The 18,964-nt window shown below is 34.7% G+C and overlaps 1 protein-coding gene across 4 annotated transcripts in view; it reads right to left on the reverse strand.

The window, feature by feature from the left end:
• The window catches only part of CNOT2 (CCR4-NOT transcription complex subunit 2), a 117,854-nt gene that overhangs the window by 33,412 nt on the left and 65,478 nt on the right, over positions 1–18,964 (reverse strand). For all 4 annotated transcript variants that reach the window (XM_081083300.1, XM_081083298.1, XM_081083301.1 and 1 more), the window contains exons 3-4: positions 15,589–15,711; positions 739–805 (exon numbers count right to left, since the gene is read on the reverse strand). In XM_081083300.1, the coding sequence (XP_080939426.1) occupies positions 739–805; positions 15,589–15,711 (190 nt within the window). The remainder of the gene's footprint in view (positions 1–738; positions 806–15,588; positions 15,712–18,964) is intronic.

Consider the following 18,964-nt stretch of genomic DNA (forward strand, 5'->3'; position numbering starts at 1 on the left):
CCACACAGATAACAAGCAGTGGCAGTGATGGGGATGGGGCCAGCTGCTGGCAGCCAGGGGAAGGAAAGCCCCAATAAGCCCTGATCACTGGCCAGGCCTAGGGACCCTACCGAGGGGTCCCGGATTGTGAGAGGGTGCAGGTTGGGCTGAGGGACACCCCCCCACCCATGCACAAATTTTGTGCACCGGGCCTCTTGTACTTAATAAGAAATAAAACCTTGCATATGGAAAATGCATTAAACTGTGAGTCAAAAACATTGATTCTATACCTAGACTGAGCTAAAGTGAAAGAAGAAATATTTGCTAAACAAAGAGAACATTTGACAAACTGCTAAGTAAATGGGCTCACATTATTAAAAAGGCCAAAAACCACAAACAACCTAGTCAACTGACCAAACAAAAAACCCTTTAACTTCCTCTAATTGAAAAAAGAATGGATGTCTAGTTTTAATTTGTTTAGCAAATTCTTCTTCAAAATTACTGCAAAAGAATATATAGATATAAAAGATGCAGAAATGAATTTTAACCTAACCTATATCCAAATAACAACAAATTTTGAATTAGAAAGGTCTGATATAATGAGATTTTATTATATAAGTAAAATAAGAAACACTAAAAATTAAGTATCTTTCCTTTTAAACCCTAGAACAAACCCACAAGGGCAGCACTGGCTGTTCTTTACTTGGCAGTTGTTGTTTTTTTCTTTAAAGTATTTCAGAATAAATACAAAATTCTTACTTTGTTGCCCGTATAAACTTGCCCCAAACTGAGACAGCTGACTTGATGTTGATGGTGATGCCAGCATCTAGAAACAAATTAATTATATTAGAACATAAAGAAAGTACACAGAACAATGCATTTACACGTAGCCAATCTGTACAATACATCATAATATGCGAGAGTCAAACCCACATTTCTCCTTCTTCAGAAAAACATAAAACAAACATTAAATAATAAATTCACAATTGGGTAAAATTAAACTGTGCAAATAAAATAAAATTTTTTATTATCACGAAAGTTTTTTCAAGTTATTCTAAATGAAACTATAACAAGATCATTATTTCACTTTAAAAGAAAACTAGGTTAACAAAAATTTGACAGTATTTCAAAAAGTCAGCCTCTAAATTCATAAGTGAATTCCTTAATTCTTAGATAATATATTAAGCTAAATTCTAAATTCAGTTTATTTAAATTAAAAATAAAATTACCTAAATAGAAAAGTTTTTTATTTTGTAAGCATAGTTCATGACTTGTATGCACAAATAAATGATGTGTATCAAATTGGTAAAAAATAAATAAAAACCTAACAAATATACTAGTACATGCAACCATATAATAAACGGAGATAACACAATACCAAAGGACAAGTCAAAATACTTCCAAAAAATACTCAAATATAGACATGGTATATAAATGTATATTGTCTATTAGTGAGTGATGTGAATTTCATGGCATTACTATAAAATGCCTTTCCATTCATTGCATCATCCTTTTCCCCCCCTAGAATATTAATTCTCAAGGAACATGTTATATTTAATTTTGTTTCCTCACAGAGTACTCTATAAATGGCAATGTTATGCATAGATACTTAAACTGAACAAATAAAAATGAGCACAGATAAGTGAATGCCTGTGTATTCCATCTTATATTAAGCAACCATAAAATATCTTAATTAAATAATACATGGGCCATATCATCAAATGGATTATAAGCCTTTGAAGGAAGAAAATGAATTATACAACTAGTTGTATTTTAAGGCACAGTGTGGCAAATGCTCTAAACGAAGTATAAAGTATTACCAGAGAAAAATAATTCTGAACACTGGTTAAGTAACAGAAATGCTTTGTAGAATGGTAACATCTCATGTGAATATAGATGAGTGGTCTTCCACAGTGAGGACGGGATAAACGTTAGTGACAAGATTATAATACAAAATAAGAAACATTAGTGGCTGGATAATAAATAAGGTAATTAAGGAAAGGAGATAGGGTCAACCCCAATGCACACTGAGGCACAGGAAGATGAGAAATAAAAGACTATGTTGGGGCCAAATGTAAAGAGTCTTCTTAAATGGCGTACAAAAAGTGGCTACCAACTACAGTAATAAAGAGAAAAACTAGTATTAACCAAGGAAGTAAAACAATCAAACTGTGTTTGGGAAGATAATTCAAACAGCAAAAATGGATGGAAATAGAAAATACTAAACTAGAACAGCAGAAGTGGGACTACAAAGAAGAGGCATTCTGGTTGTAGAAGCACAGTATTTGATGCTCTATTGAAATGGCTGAGGTATAGGGGAAAGGAGGTGGGTAAAGAATCACCAGTCAGGGAACTATCAGAGGTCACTCTGGTTTCCAGTGAAGAATTGGGCTGACACTGGCCCTAGCTGGTTTGTCTCAGTGAACAGAGCAGTGGCCCACTGACTGAAGGGTCCCAGGTTTGCTCCCCAGCCTTGGTTGGGGTGCGTGCAGGAGGCAACCAATATGTCTCTCTCACATAGATGTTTCTCTCTCTTTCTCTGTACCTCTCCCTCCCTTACACTCTCTGAAAAAATCAATGGAAAAAATATTCTCAGGTGAAGATTAACAAAAAAAGAACTGGGCTGACCCTGACCATATTAAGAAAACCAGGAGAAATAGTTACAAAATAAAGCTTTAAAAGAACACATTTCATACTATTTTTATATCAAAATTCTAAGGCATTTTAATTATTCTAAAATTAAATAGTTTGTATACAACTGTAGTTTCAAATTAATTATACACATCAGACTCTTCTGTAGAGCTGAGTGACATACTACTATAAAATAGCAGTAGTTTAGTACAGTAACAAATTTTCTTAAAAAAAGCATAGAACATTCTAAATATATCTTCTCAAATCCAGAGAGTATGCAATCTGAACAAACTGAAAAATTATGCATTTTATGTCTGATCAAGTCCTTTTGTTAGGTACAGTTGTCATGACTGTTAGCACATAACTAGAAATATTTTAAGTACATGAAAGGCTAAGAACAAAATCAAAGAAAATGTATAATATATTAGGAAGATTTAGTTGGTGATAGAAGGTAAAAGGTTTACATGAAATGCTTAAGAGTCATGATTTTCTGATATCATTATAAGCTATAAAAGAAAATAGAAGAGTGAGCTGCTTCCAAAGGCTTTAAATATAAGCTGTTGGCCAACGTGAATGCATGACTTAGAATAATCTGTCAGTGTAAACATTTTAAAATGAACCATTTAAAATTTTACTTTTCCTAGAAATTTATTTTTAGTGAGTACATAACTCCTAAGAACAAACACTTTAGTCTACATTCTCACAAAGATTAAACATCTACAAGAGAGTTATAGGTGTGCCAAGATATCAGCCTGCTCAGCATTAGGAAGCTAAGTGGGGAGGTACTGCATGAAGGTAGAGATGACATAACTTACTGGGCCAAGAACTTGAGACAAAGATTAGTAGAATGATCCATTTAGCAGAGTGACATATTAAATATTATCATTTTCTCTATGTGTGAGTACATGAAGAAGGTTAGAAAACTCTGCTTTACAGGAATATGAAAATAGTTTGTTACATTTTCTTTTTTTTAAAAGTATTTTTATTAATTTCATAGAGGCAAGGAGAGGGAGAGATATAGAAACATCAATGATGAGAGAGAATCATTAATCGGCTGCCTCCTGCTCACCCCCTACTAGGGATTGAGCCCGCAACCCAGGCATGTGTCCCTGACCGGAACCGAACCCAGACCCTTCAGTCCACAGGCCGACGCTCTATCCACTGAGCCAAATGAGCTAGGGCTAGTTTGTTACATTTTCAAAACGTCCACATAAAGTAAGCATTAATCAGCTATACAAATGTTAAACTGACTGCCTCAAAATGTGTCAAAAATGCAAATAATTTCTCATAAAATCAACCCCTAATGCTATGGTATTTTTAAACTCTGAAAGAATGATTCATGAAATATATCAGTGCTAAAAATAGATTTAAAACAATGAAAAAATATGAATGGCATAGAAATCTATATATATAAAAGCCTAATATGCAAAGTGTCCCCTAGGGAGTTTGACTGACTGGGAGTTCGACTACTCGCTATGACATGCACTGACCACCAGGGGCAGCGCGGAACAAAGGAAGGCCCCGCTGGCAGCCACTAGGGACCCTACCCATGCACAAATTTTATGCACTCCAGTACAGTGATGGCGAACCTTTAGAGCTCGGCGTGTCAGAATTTTGAAAAACCGTAACTTAACTCTGGTGCCGTGTCACATATAGAAATGTTTTGAAATTTGCAACCATAGTAAAACAAAGATTTATATTTTTGATATTTATTTTATATATTTAAATGCCATTTAAAGAAGAAAAATCAACCAAAACAATGAGTTCGCGTGTCACCTCTGACACGCGTGTCATAGGTTTGCCATCACTGCTCTAATATTATTGATAAAGTAAAAAACAAACAAACATGCATACCAAATGTACTCTGGCACAGCAATAACTACAATGAACAAAACCCAGAAAATTTATATATTTTAAATTGCTGAAAGTTAACATACAGATAAATTTCTTAGGAAGATATAAAACTTTAGAAGATCAAGAGACACATTACAGTAGGGAATGCAGCATAAGTAGAAAGAGCCCAGCTTTGGAGTCAGAAAACAAATCTGGATTTGAATCCTGGTTCTGCAACTTACCTATGGGAGAGCTGAGTTTCTGTTCCCTTCCTGTAGGATGGAAATAACACTACCTACCTCATAAAGATGAAGTGAAGATTAAAGGAGATAAGGCATATAATAAGTGCTCAATAAATGGTAGGAGCAGCTGCTAATAATTTAGTCTTCCTCCTAAGGCAGGACTGTCATTAACAGCAGCCAGGAGTTCCCGGCCTTTGGGGATTTTTTTTAATAGCATCCCAAATTTATATTAATTTCTGGCTAAGAAGCTATAGAAAGAAGTCTGTCATCACAAATTCCTGTTAAAATAAGGAGAATTTGTGTTCTTAGAGAAATGATAGAAAAAGACCAAATGTCACAGAATGAGTAGAATGCTGAAACCAACAAGTAGGTTACTGTGTTCCCAGTCTAAAACCATCAAATAATTATACTCTTCCCCATTTCTCAGTCTATAATATACTGCAGTCAAACAATAAGAAAAACCAAGAAGCAGCTAGAACTACTTATGCGATTCAAGTTATTTCCTTGACCAACAAAAAGCTCCTTTATCCTTTAACATAGAGAATGTCAAAGAAATCAACAGATTAGAAACTATTTTAAAAATTATTTCCAGTTACTAGATAAAACTGAAATTCATGACAAAAAATGAAGTCTGAAATTTTGGTTTAAAAAATGTATGTTTGAAAACTTAATAATAGGCCAATTTCGCTCCTGCCAGGAATCTGTAACAGCAAAGAAGTATTTTTTTTCTTTTTTTTTTTATTGATTTTTTACAGAGAGGAAGGGAGAGAGATAGAGAGCCAGAAACATCGATGAGAGAGAATCATTGATCAGCTGCCTCCCGCACATCTCCCACTGGGGATATGCCCGCAACCCAGGTACATGCCCTTGACCGGAATCGAACCTGGGACCTCTCAGTCCGCAGGCCGACGCTCTATCCACTGAGCCAAACCGGTTTCGGCAACAGCAAAGAAGTATTAACTATTCTATACCACATGTACTTTTCAATAGTGACTACCTCTCACAATTATTCTCTCTAATAAATGTACTTTCAATTACAAACCCACTTTTAAGAAACATTAAAATCAGTTTGGTCAAGAAATTATTGTCTACATTAAGGAATGACTTCAAAATACAACAAAAGTTTTGTTAAATAAAACTTTCCCAAACATAAAAGCAATTAAAAGATGAAGTTTTAAAATTTTTTTAAAAAAATTCATGGTACAAGAAATATACTTAAAGGTATGGCGATAATATAAAACTGAGATTATTATTCAAGGATAAAAACAATAAAGAAATATGACTTTCCCTCTATTATGTCTACAAATAGAAAAAGAAACAAAGGAAAAGAAAGTTCTAACTATAGATAGAATCTGAAGAGCATTTTAAAATTAAAAACAGTATGATTAAAAAAGATTAAACCACCTTAGTCAGAATGAAATCTAACAAACAAGCACACCAAAAAAAATTAAAATGTCCATTCTACCCAAAGCAATCTATAAATTCAACGCACTCCCCATTAAAATACCAACGGCATATTTCACAGACCTAGAACGAACTCTCCAAAAATTCATTTGGAATAAAAAAAGACACCAAATAGCAGCAGCGATCCTGAGAAAGAAGAACAAAGTAGGTGGAATCTCAATACCAGATATCAAGCTGTATTACAAAGCCACTGTTCTCAAAACTGCCTGGTACTGGCAAAGAACAGACAAATAGATCAATGGAATAGAACAGAGAACCCAGAAATCGACCTGAACCACTATGCTCAATTAATATTTGACAAAGGAGGCAAGAACATACAATGGAGTCAAGACAGTCTCTTCAATAAATGGTGTTGGGAAAATTGGACAGATCCATGCAAAAAATGAAACTAGAACACCAACTTACACCATACACAAAAATAAACTCAAGATGGATAAAGGACTTAAATGTATGACGGGAAACCATAAAAATACATGAAGAATCCAAAAGCAACAAAATCTCAGACATATGCCGAAGCAATTTCTTCACCGATACAGCTCCTAGCAGTGATGGCGAACCTTTTGAGCTCGGCATGTCAGCATTTTGAAAAACCGTAACTTAACTCTGGTGCCATGTCACATATAGAAATTTTTTGATATTTGCAACCATAGTAAAACAAAGATTTATATTTTTGATATTTATTTTATATATTTAAGTGCCATTTAAAGAAGAAAAATCAACCAAAAAAATAAGTTCGCGTGTCCCCCCTGACACGCATGTCATAGGTTTGCCATCACTGGACTCTAGGGCATTGGAAACTAAAGAGAAAATAAACAAATGGGACTACATCAAAATAAAATGCTTCTGCACAGCAAAAGAAACCATCAACAAAACAACAAGAAAGCCCACTGCGTGGGAGAATGTATTTGCCAATGTTATTACCTATAAGGGTTTAATCGCCAACATTTATAGGGAACTCATACAACTTAACGAAAGGAAGATAAACAATCCAATTAAAAAATGGGCAAAGGACCTAAATAGACACTTTTCAAAAGAGGACATTCAGAAAGCCAAGAGACATATGAAAACATGCTCAAAGTCACTAATCATCCGAGAAATGCAAATCAAAACAACAATGAGGTACCATCTCACACCTGTCAGAATGGCTATCATCAACAAATCCACAAACCACAAGTGCTGGAGAGGATGTGGAGAAAAAGGAACCCTCCTGCACTGCTGGTGGGAATGCAGACTGGTGCAGCCACTGTTGAGAACAGTATGGAGTTTCCTCAAAAAGTTAAAAATGGAACTCCCATTTGACCCAGTGATCGCACTTCTGGGAATATATCCCAAGAAAACAGAAACACCAATCAGAAAAGATATATGCATCCCTATGTTCATAGCAGCACAATATACCATAGCAAAGATCTGGAAACAGCCTAAGTGCACATCAACAGATGAATGAATTAGAAAACTGTGGTACATCTACACAATGGAATACTACGCTGCTGTAAAAATGAAGGAATTCTTACCATTTGCAACAGCATGGATGGACCTGGAGAGCATTATGTTAAGCGAAATAAGCCAGTCAATGAAAGAAAAATACCACATGATCTCACTCATTTATGGATAATAAAGACCATTATAAACTGATGAACAAAAATACACACAGAGGCAGAGCAGCATCAAACAGACTATCAAACTACAGCAGGAAGGCTTGGGGGTGGGGGGGGGTGGGTAAGAGATCAACCAAAGGACTTGTATGCATGCATATAAGCATAACCAATGGACACAAGACACTGGGAGTTAGGGGAGGCCGGGGGAAGGTCAAGGGGGAAAGTAAAAAAGAGACATATGTACTCTTTGTGCTATTTTAAGCAATAAAACAAAATTAAAATAAATAAATGAATAAATAAAAAGACTATCTTGCCTAATAGACAAACATGAAAATTGACCGTACCTTCGCTATGCCTTAAGCCACACCCACCAGCCAATTAGAGTGACTATATGCAAATCAACCCAACCAAGATGGTGGCCAGCAGCCATGGAGCTGGAGCGAGCAGTAGGCTTGGTTGCCCCAATGATGGCAGAAGCCAAGCTTCCCGGCTGGCTCTGAGCTCCACTCAAAGCAACAAAGTTTCAATTATAGAAGGTAAATAAACCCCAGATAACTGCTTTCACCAAGCCGTGGCCATGGAGCTGGAGCGAGCAGGAGTGGGTTGCCCCTGGCGATGGAGGAAGCCAAGCTTCCCGGCCGGCTGCGGCCTCCTCTCAAGTCAAGAAAGTTTCAATTATAAAAGGTAAATAAACCCCAGATACCTGTTTCCAGTCACCATGGCCACAGAGCTGGAGCAAATAAAAAAAACACACACACACAAAAAAGGAAAGGGTGGGAGCTTCGGTCGCTGGGGGGCTTGGTCAGTCTGAAAACGGCCCTCAGCCCCTCACCCAGGCTGGCCAGGCACCACAGTGGGACCTCCACCCTGATCCAGGACACCCTTCAGGGCAAACCAGTTGGCCCCAACCCATACACCAGGTCTCTATTATATATAATAAAAGGGTAATATGCAAACTGACCCTAACAGCAGAATGGCTGGTCACTATGACACACACTGACCACCAGGGGGCAGATGCTCAATGCAGGAGCTGCCCTCTGGTGGTCAGTGCGTTCCCACAGGGGTAGCTCTGCTCAGCCACAAGCCAGGCTGATGGCTGCCAGCACAGCGGTGGTGGCAGGAGCCTCTCCTGCTTCCTCAGCAGCACTAAGGATGTCTGACTGCAGCTTAGGTCTGCTCCCTGCTGGTAAGTGGACATCCCCTGAGGGCTGCCGGGCTGCCAGAGGGATGTCTGACTGCCAGCTTGGGCCTGATCTCCCAGGGAGCAGGCCTAAGCCAGCAGGTGAACATCCTCCAAGGGGTTCCAGACTTCAAGAGGGCATAGGCTGGGCTGAGGGACCCCCCCGAGTGCACAAATTTTTGTGCACCGGGCCTCTATTGAAAAGGTAATACATTAAAAACACCAAAAGAAGACAGGGACAAGACAAAAATAAGTCATAGGACCTGATATCTTATGAATCAGGTAACTAACAACAAATTATGCATTTACTAGATACTTCCAGTAATTTTGATTAAAACATTAAATTTTAAAAAAGAACATTTTAAAAAGTATAATATAGCCAGGCTGGTGTGGCTCAGTGGCAATTGAGCGTTGACCCAGGAACCAAGTGGTCACTGGTTCGATTCCTGGTGGTGGTGGTGCAGGGGCGGTTAGGGCACATGCCCAGGTTACAGGCTTGTTTCCCAGTAGGGGGTGTGCAGGAGGCAGCTGATCAATGATGTTTCGCTATCATTGATGTTTCTCTTTCTATCCCTCTCCCGCTCTCTTTAAAAAAAAAAATCAATAAAAACATATTTTAAAAAGTATTAACATATGCTGAAATATTTGGTAATAATTGTAAAAATAATTCCATTAATCATTGAACATTCAAATTCTTTACTAAAAAAGGTATGAAAATAATCATTCTTATACTGTCCAAATTTTAGGTTAGAAGCAAAGTACAAATTTACAAAAATGCATATGACTGATTCAAGGAAAGTTCACATTTTTAAAGGCTCTTAATATAAACTGATAAACTATTTTGTACAAAGACTATCCTGTGTTAATTATAATTACACTTCTAAGGAATTTACTTCAATGCTCCCTCATTGATACTGGCTATTCTTCCACTACAAGAGAAACAAACAAACTCCTTGCTAGTATGATAGGACTAATATAGTATTTTCTGAATATAAATTATTATTAGTAGTGTTTAACACTTTGTAACCATTTTGGTAGAAATATCAAAATTTAATATATCATATCATTTTAACTCCTTTTGATAAGTAGGTTTTTATCTTTAAAATACTCAGTTTGAAAATTATGGAACGGCAATGACTGTAGATTTTAGAACATTCCCTTCAAACGATTTGACATTTAATTCCAATTTCTTTAGAGTATAGTCTGATGTATTTATATTTAATTATACCAGGTTATCACTTTCATAGAAAAATGACACACTTATATGCATGCATATTTTCTATTAAAAGTTTTAAAGGTGAGTTTTCAGTATTTTAGGTAAATAATCATATTTCCTATAAATAATGTTAATTTTGTTATTTTTCAATATCAACTTTCTTTCCCTTTCTTTAACAAAGACTCACTGAGAGTCTACTATGTCCTATGCATTATTACAGCTTCTAGGAACACAGCAGTAAACTAGACAGGGGAAAGTCTTTGCCCTTGTTAAACTTAAATTCTAGTGGAGTAGAAAGGATAATAAACAGTTAATAAATATGTACTTTCAGGTAGAGATAGGTGCTATGATTGTTAAAATGCAGGAAAGAATTTAGAAGAATATAGTGGAAGTAGTACAGATAATATACAAAAGTCTGCTTAGGAAGAGTCATCAGAGAGGTCTCTCAGATATATTTTAGCAGATACATGGATGTAGGGTAGGAAGACAGAGAGAACCATGTGAAGATCTGAAAAATGAAAGTGCAAAGTGCTAAGGTCCTGAAATAGAAAGGATTCAATGACAATAGCCAGCATGAGTCCAGTACGTAATTAAATACTAGTCATGAGGAAGACCATATAATGGTGATAGAAGGTATCCTTATTTTATACCAGATTTTAATGAAATATTATTAATTGGCCTAAGAGAAACTGCATACTTGCCATAACTGCTGTAGGATAACACGAGTATGAAAGCTAGGTAAGGGTTCAAAATGGATGCTGTTTGTCAAAATAAGGAAGTAGCCTACTCTTTATTAGTTTGAAGAGTTTTTAAAAATATGAAGTAGGTGTCACATTTTATGCCCCTATTCAGCATATATTAAAACAAGGTTGAAGCGGTTCCTATAAATTTGTCTTCTAAAATGATTATACTTAAGAATCATCAAATAAGTGCAAAGACTCAGACTAGAAAAAATGTTAGCAATTAAAATATAAATATGTATATTTAAAATTCTTAAGTTGATTAGATTTTATTACCCCCAAAGAGTTGTCTATTTCATGTCTTATATGAATGCCTTTCATTTTCTGTAAGGTCCTCCCCATAAAGAAAATAATTATAATGAAAAAGAAATCAAATCCATATCTGCCTCTGATTTAATCTTTGAAAACATTTAAGTAACATATCTGTAATATTTACAAAACTACTTCTGTATTTCAAAACAGAAAATTCAGCATTCTATAGGAAGACACATACCATACAGGGACATCTTTAAATAAAAGGTCTTGGAAAATAAGAAGTAACAACCACTTAACAATTTAATTAGCAAATAATCTCATAAAGTACAGTTTCCTATATACTTCTATGATCATGTATATGACAAAAAAGTTACATTTTATATTCTATGAATAGTGTAAATCAGGAAATTGGTTGTTTTTTGTTGTTGTTGTTTTTTAAATAATTGGCTTAAAGATTCCCTCAACCACTAGCCAGTTACAAATTAAAATTATTTTCTCACTGTTCCCAGAGAGAAAAAATTACAAAGTTATCCATCATTTATTTAGTATTTAAAATTTTTTTATCTTCAAAAGTTTTACAAAAGACAATAATAATTATTTGTAGATGATACATAAAATCTAAAAAACCCAAGAGAATCAAACATAATATTATTCATATATATTATTCAGTGGCAAATTTATTTAGTATTTACTACCTGTCTTCTAAAAGTTTTGCATACAGTTATTCATTCAATCCTTATAACTACTCATGAGTCATATACTATTTCTAGTTTATAGAGGAGAAAACAGAGACACAGAGACTAACTTGCCCAAGTACTATTTACACATAGCTAATAAATCATGTGGTTGAGATATAAATTCATATAGGAGGATTTCCAGAGTCCACATTCCCAATCAACAAAAACTAATAAAAGACTTTGTAAGGTAGTAGGTTATAAATATATACATAATCAAACTATTCTATATACCAGTAAAAACCAATCAGAAAAATACAATAAAAATAACCACCATAAAAACCTACATATTAAAAGGTATAAAGAACAGGAAAAAAAAAAAAAGCATATGATAAATCTGCATATACTTGCAGAATGCAAGAACCAAGAATGTTTTCAAAAATATTTTTAAAAGTTATATAAATATCTACTTAATATCAGTTAGTTAATCTCTTGGCACGTAAAACCTATCTGGTCATTTATGGAAAAGTTTTCTGACTGGTGAGCTAATTATACATGGTGTAGGGACAACTGGATATTCAGAGTAAGGGGGAATCTGGCACCATAAAATGCACACCCATTTCTAATGAACGTAAGTTATATGTGAAGGATGAAGCACAAAAGTACTAGAAGTCTAAGTATGATCTCAAAAACAAAAACAATAAAAAAAAGACTGATGAATCAAATTCAGTAAAAAAGAAAAATATTTTGTATTTTAAAAACTATAAAGTAAACAAAGCAAAATACTGAGAAAATATTTGTAACAAATGACAATTTTTTTTTAAAATATATTTTTATTGATTTCAGAGAGGAAGAGAGAGGGAGAGATAGAAACATCCATGATGAGAGAGGATCATGGATCGGCTGCCTCCTGCACACCCCACACTGGGGACTGAGCCCACAACCCGGGCTCAGGAATCGAACCCTGACCTCCTGTTTCCTAGGTCGATGCTCAACCACTGTGCCAGTCCGGCCGGGAAAATGACAATTTTTTTACTCTTATATATAGAATACACCAACAAATAAACAAGACATCATCTCAATAGAGAAATAGAAATAGCACAAAAACAGGTAGTCCACAAAGAAAGAAATACAAATGGCCAATAACTATATGGAAAAGACACATCACTCTATGTGTGTGCATGTGTATAAGTTTAGCAAAGTTTTACTGTACATTAAAACAGGAGATTTCTTTTATCTATTGGCAAAGATGTAAAGGTAACAGTTGGTATTCTTGAGGGCATAGAGAGTGCTGATGAAAGCAAAAATTGCTACAAGCTTTCAAATAGAAAATATGTCAGTATGTCCCAGAGATTTAAATAACATTTTTAAAATAAAAATATATAAAGTATAAAATTACAATTTTATTAATAAATTATTCCCGACGGTCAATACTATGGATAATTTATTTTCTCCCATGAATATTTTCTAAAATTTTCTGTACTATTTTATAATTTAAAAAGTATCAGCAATAGCAAAAATTTATAAGTAGTTACATATATATTATTATTCCCATTTTACAGAGAGAAAACTGATGCTTGGAGAAATTTTTGCTAATAGACAAAGGCAAGACCCAAACACATACCTTTACTGCTTTAGAGCCCAAGTTCTTAATTCCTATGTCTTATTACCTTGTTAATTAATTAATTAAAGAGTTTTATGAATCAATGCATTCTGTGTTATTTCTGTGACAACTAGATTGGGATGCTAACCAATATATGTGAGTATGAGAGTGGATGCAAATAATTCTGACTAAAAAACTTGGCTCTCTAGAAGACAGACATCTCTAGCATTCATTCTGTTCACATATCTTATTTCCGAATCAGTTTGCAAGTTCCATATCTTCCTAATTGAAATAAATGCTTTTCATCAATAAGTAACATTCCACTGCCACTTTTCCATCAAACTTAACTTTTGCTACAATCACAGTAACACACACAAATTAGTTTTATAGTTTCTGCAAGTGATGCTACCAGAAAGACATCCCAAATTCTTTAACTCTAGATCAATACTTAAGTATAGCAACTTATGTAAAATATAATTCCATTATAATTTATAGCAAATAATTAGAGCACTAACATAACAAAATAAATTAGATGACATTATTCTGAGTTATAAAATTGCACACTAAGTATAAAGAAAACCACCATACACATAATTTGAAAAGAACCCTAACAATGCAACTGGTAGTTTGTTGCTAAAATGACACAATTTTCAAATACAAATAAAATGGAATAACACCAAAACCGGGGGGGGGGGGGGGGGGGGAATCTTTAGAGCCCACTGAAATCCTAACTTAACCTAGTTAAGCCAAACTGTGAAATTCCAAAAGACGCAGGAATAAATTTTAATGAAAAAAATGAAAGAATTTGTTACATATCTTAGAATTTTATTACTGTTTAAACACCACTAAGAATCTTATTAGCTTAACAACTAGAGTAGATTATTAGAGAGAGAGAGAGATGAGGAACAGCAAGTTCGTAAAGGAAAAAAGAAAAGTACAAAGTAGAAGAACGCAACTGGTTTTCCTAAGTATACAGCAGGTTCTCCTATTATGTCGTTTCATTATTATGTTGGTGGTGTTGGTGTCGGGGAATCAATTCCCAGTGGGGACCACTGACTGTATTGAATTTGCACATTCTCCCCATGTCTGTGTGGTTTCCTCTAGGTACTCTGGTTTTCTTCCATGTTCCAAAGATATTGTTAGGTTCACTGGAGTGTTAAAAGTGTCCCAGTCTAAGTGAGTGTGGATGTGCGTGTTTACGAGGGAACCCTACCATGCAGTGGTTTCCTGTCCAGGGTTGGGTCCTGCCTTACATCGAGCTGGAATAAACAGGTTGGAAAATAATTCTCTTAATTGTTTTCATTAATATTTCTTAAATATATATATAGCTCATGTTTATTTCAATGTTTAATATTAGATGTGTTTTGGGGATTTTAGAAGTATGATGTTTTTGTGACCAAATATACCATAGGAGCTTAACTCTTGTTTATGTCAATTAACCTATGGTAAAATTGGTTTTGTCATATATCATTTTGCTTAAAGTTGCAGTTTCCAAGAACCTATTGATGATGTTAAGTGAAGATTTACTATACAGTGTATAATTTAAAGTAGTTTACCAGAAGTTGAAAATAACGATTGAATTCATTTAAAATATTTTATCAATTGGCTAATTATGACTTGGCTATGTCCTAAATCCTTTCATTCCAAATGGGAATATTGAACTATTAGCCTTCCAAAGCATTTAATTCACACTTCTACATGATCTTCCATATTTTGAATATAGTTCTTCAAAAATTTTTTTTTATCATTGCATCCCTACAATTGAACAATGTAAAAAAGCTGTTTCTATCTGAGGCCTAGGGTTATAGCTAGATTACAAAGCAAAGGTAAAGTTTCATTGAGGCCTGTCATTATACGTTGAAATCTGTGCAAATCTTTCTATTCTATACATGTGTTTCAACACAAGTCACTTCACAAATTTAAAAAAAAAAATTGATCTTAATGCAATACCATGTTTACCCCATGTCTTTGAATACTTCCTACCACAGCATTACCATATTCCAACTTGAGAATCAGAACATTTGTCTCCCATTAGAATGTAACTTATTCCTGGGCCTAGAAATGTGTCTAAAAGATAGTCATTCAACCAAAGACGGTACACTGGAGTTCATATACTGCTTTTCAGGAACCAGAAAGAGACAGACCAAGTAAACACAATGTTAACTGATTAACTTACATCTTTTTCTGACCGATGTGGAAACATAGAAGACTGGCTGTAGTACATATTTTCGTCATGGTAGTCACTGTCGACCCCCTCTACAAACTTCTTTCTTGAAGCACCAAACATGCTGTTTGTCACCTAAACAAAAATATTGCTTTTATCAAGAATAATACTTTGGAAAATGTCAAACTTTACTTTATTCTTACGTGGAACCAGAAAATGAAGGGAGCATTGCTAAGATGAAGAAACAGATCAACTAAGGGCTTCTGGAACACATCAGACTAGTGGTTCCCAACGTGGGGCACATGCCCCACAGAGGGGGTAAATTTAACTTTTAAGGGGGGGCAATTCAAGAATGAGTTATTAACAGTGAATTTTTTGCATTTCTTATGGTTCTAGGGGCCTCATATACAGTATATAAATATATATTGATATATATATGCATTTCAGTTCTCTATTGTATGTTTTGAAACTTTATTTGCTATTTTTTCATATCACTTCATATTATTATTTTTAACAATTTCTTAGTGATTTCTTCCTCAGTACTTCAACTGCCCATTCATTCTGTTATTTTTCTCTTTCATGGATGCTATGTTCTTTGGAAGCTTTAGACCAAGTTAATGGCTTTTTAGGCTCCCTCCATGTGAATAGGAGCTCATTTTTCAAATAATAAGAATTATATGTCACGGGGGGGCATCAGGATTTTAGAGATGCTTAGGTGGGGCATGGCCACCTAAGGTTGGGAACCACTATGTTAGACATATATAAATCTTACTATAACAATATAGTACTTAATGTTTACATCCAGGCCATAAAAATAAGAGGAGATATGTAAAGCCTGTCTTATACAATAATTCCACTTAAAAGAAAAAAATGTCACTTATTCTTTGGGGGGGGGGGGAAAGCAACCCCAAGTATAATTTTCTCCTGCAAACATTTTTTTGAAATTAAGTTTGGGTTTAAGTATTCAACATCTTCACATGCATCTTCAGTAGTAGTGTCTTTGTAAATACTATAATTACGGATTAAATTATCTGTTTTCCAGAGTACAGGATATTCACTTACAATATAAGTTTATTAAGATATAGTAATTTCTGAGTCAGTATTTAATGGCACACAGGGAGTTTTATCTGAAGCCACCGTACCCACTCATATAATATTATAGGATAATTTTTTCATTCATCATCCTGGTGTAAATTTATATTCTCCATTACATAACGTGCTTACTCTTTTGCTTTTTAAGTCTTTACCACATCCAACACTAGCAATTTTGAACCCAAACCAAAATAAAAAATTACTAAATCTATGCTAATTTTTACTTATTTTCAAAAGCTATCAATTGACGTTAAGATCAATGTGTAAACTACAATGTCACGATAGAAGAGATACATAAAGAACTAAATACATGGTGACCACATCTTTCCATAAAAATTTGGGGGGAAAGCATCAAATTTGATACTTTTCTTGTACACTTATTATGAATACAGGTATTTTCTTCAACTATAAACAAGAAACGAACAATTTCTTTTAGTTCTCATTTCAAAATGAAACACTGTAGTTACCATTATTTATCAGTAGATATAGTGAACTAATATGGTACAGACTTTAAATGCAAGTTTAGCCCTAACCGGTTTGGCTCAGTGGATAGAGCGATGGCCTGCGGACTGAAGGGTCTCAGGTTCAATTCCGGTCAAGGGCATGTACCTTGGTTGCGGGTACATCCCTAGTAGGGGGTGTGCAGGAGGCAGCTGATCGATGTTTCTCTCTCATCGATGTTTCTAACTCTCTATCCCTCTTCCTTCCTCTAAAAAAAGCAAGGTAATGTGAAAGCATCCATGCTATTTGATAATTGCTTTTTTATCTTAAGTTCCCTATTAAAATTGTAGAAAACTCAAATATCTAACTATTCTTCCTGTTGAAGTCTGAGAAAACGCTATTTAATTAACTATCAACAATAGTAAAAAACAGCTTAACCACTGCTTTGCTATATGTTTTTGGGCTATTAATCTCTTCAGGTATGAAATACAGAAAGTTATTTTTAAAGGGTCTATTAATTTGTTAGGACATACTTAATCTTCTTTGGGCAGTGGACTCCCTTGGTTAATCTCATGAAAGCTCTTCCATAATTCTGAATGTAATTTCAGGGATTAGGATCCCATATGCCTATCTCTATCCCCTAAGTAGTCACTAACAAGAAGGAAAGCACTTTATAATCTACAAATTAAGGCACTTTACATATGAGATTTTAAATGCTTGTTTTGTAAAAGTTAAGGATACATTTGAGTTCTATTTCTAAGAAAGAACACATGAGAAAATGCATGGAACTTATAGAATTCAATAATATTATGTGAGAGTACCAGCATATCTCTCTTCATATTTAACACACATAAATTAACTCAAATAATACAAATTAAACTCTTCTTTTGACAATTTTTGTATAACATTTATCTTCAAAACCAATTACAGATTTCTAGAATTCCAAAACTGAAGTTAATTGTACAGAATAAAAAACTTCATGCTAATATTGTGCAAAGGTTTTACTGTTTTGAAAGCAAAACTAAACATATGAAGTGCCCCATACAAAGGAAAATGTTTCTTTTCCATCAATACCAGATTTTCCCAGATTCAGTGTATGTGTGTGTTCCTGTGTGCCAGAAAGAACACAAATATGTAGAAATTCATATTTGTTTTATGTGCTAAATCACACATCAGTGAAAATGCTAATTATTCCTACAAGACTTATGCAAAAAAAGAGAGGTAAAAGTGTAATAATACTCTGCTCTCCAAATTCAAGCCCAAGTCCAGGGATGTGTACTGAGATGAAACAAAGACTTTTCTAATCCATGACAAAACCAAAAAGAAAGGGGGAAAAAGACAACATAGTAAGATTTTCATAAAAGCTAGTTTAATTTATTTTTAAATGGCCTGTCCTTTATTCCATATAGAATAATGAAATGGAATAGGAAAGTTTTTAGAATAATAACCAGGAAGGGTGGAATTGGGAAGATAGTCAAGCAGAGAAGTAAGGGAGCCAACTAGGCAGACCCATAGGAAGAGCATTCAATAAAGAGGAAACAGCAAGATCCTCAGTGTTGTGACTAAAGCAGCATGAGCTTAGTGGAAAATGATAGGAAATAAAGTCAGATATACTGATGAGGGTCAGGTCATTTTGTGCTTGACAGGCCTGAGGGACACTGGATTTTATTCTATGTGAGGTGGGAAGTCAAGAGAGGGTTTGGGGCTCTCAACAGGTGGCTCAGCTGGTTGAAGCATCGTTTCACGCACCAAAAGATTTTGGTTTTGATTCCTGGTCAGGGCATATATGGGAGGCAACCAATTGATATCTCTCTCTCATCAATAAAATCATCCTCAGGTGAGGGTTAAAAAGAGC

Source organism: Myotis nattereri (assembly GCF_964212035.1).
Source record: "Myotis nattereri genome assembly, chromosome: 2".
In the NCBI taxonomy this organism is placed as follows: domain Eukaryota; kingdom Metazoa; phylum Chordata; class Mammalia; order Chiroptera; family Vespertilionidae; genus Myotis; species Myotis nattereri.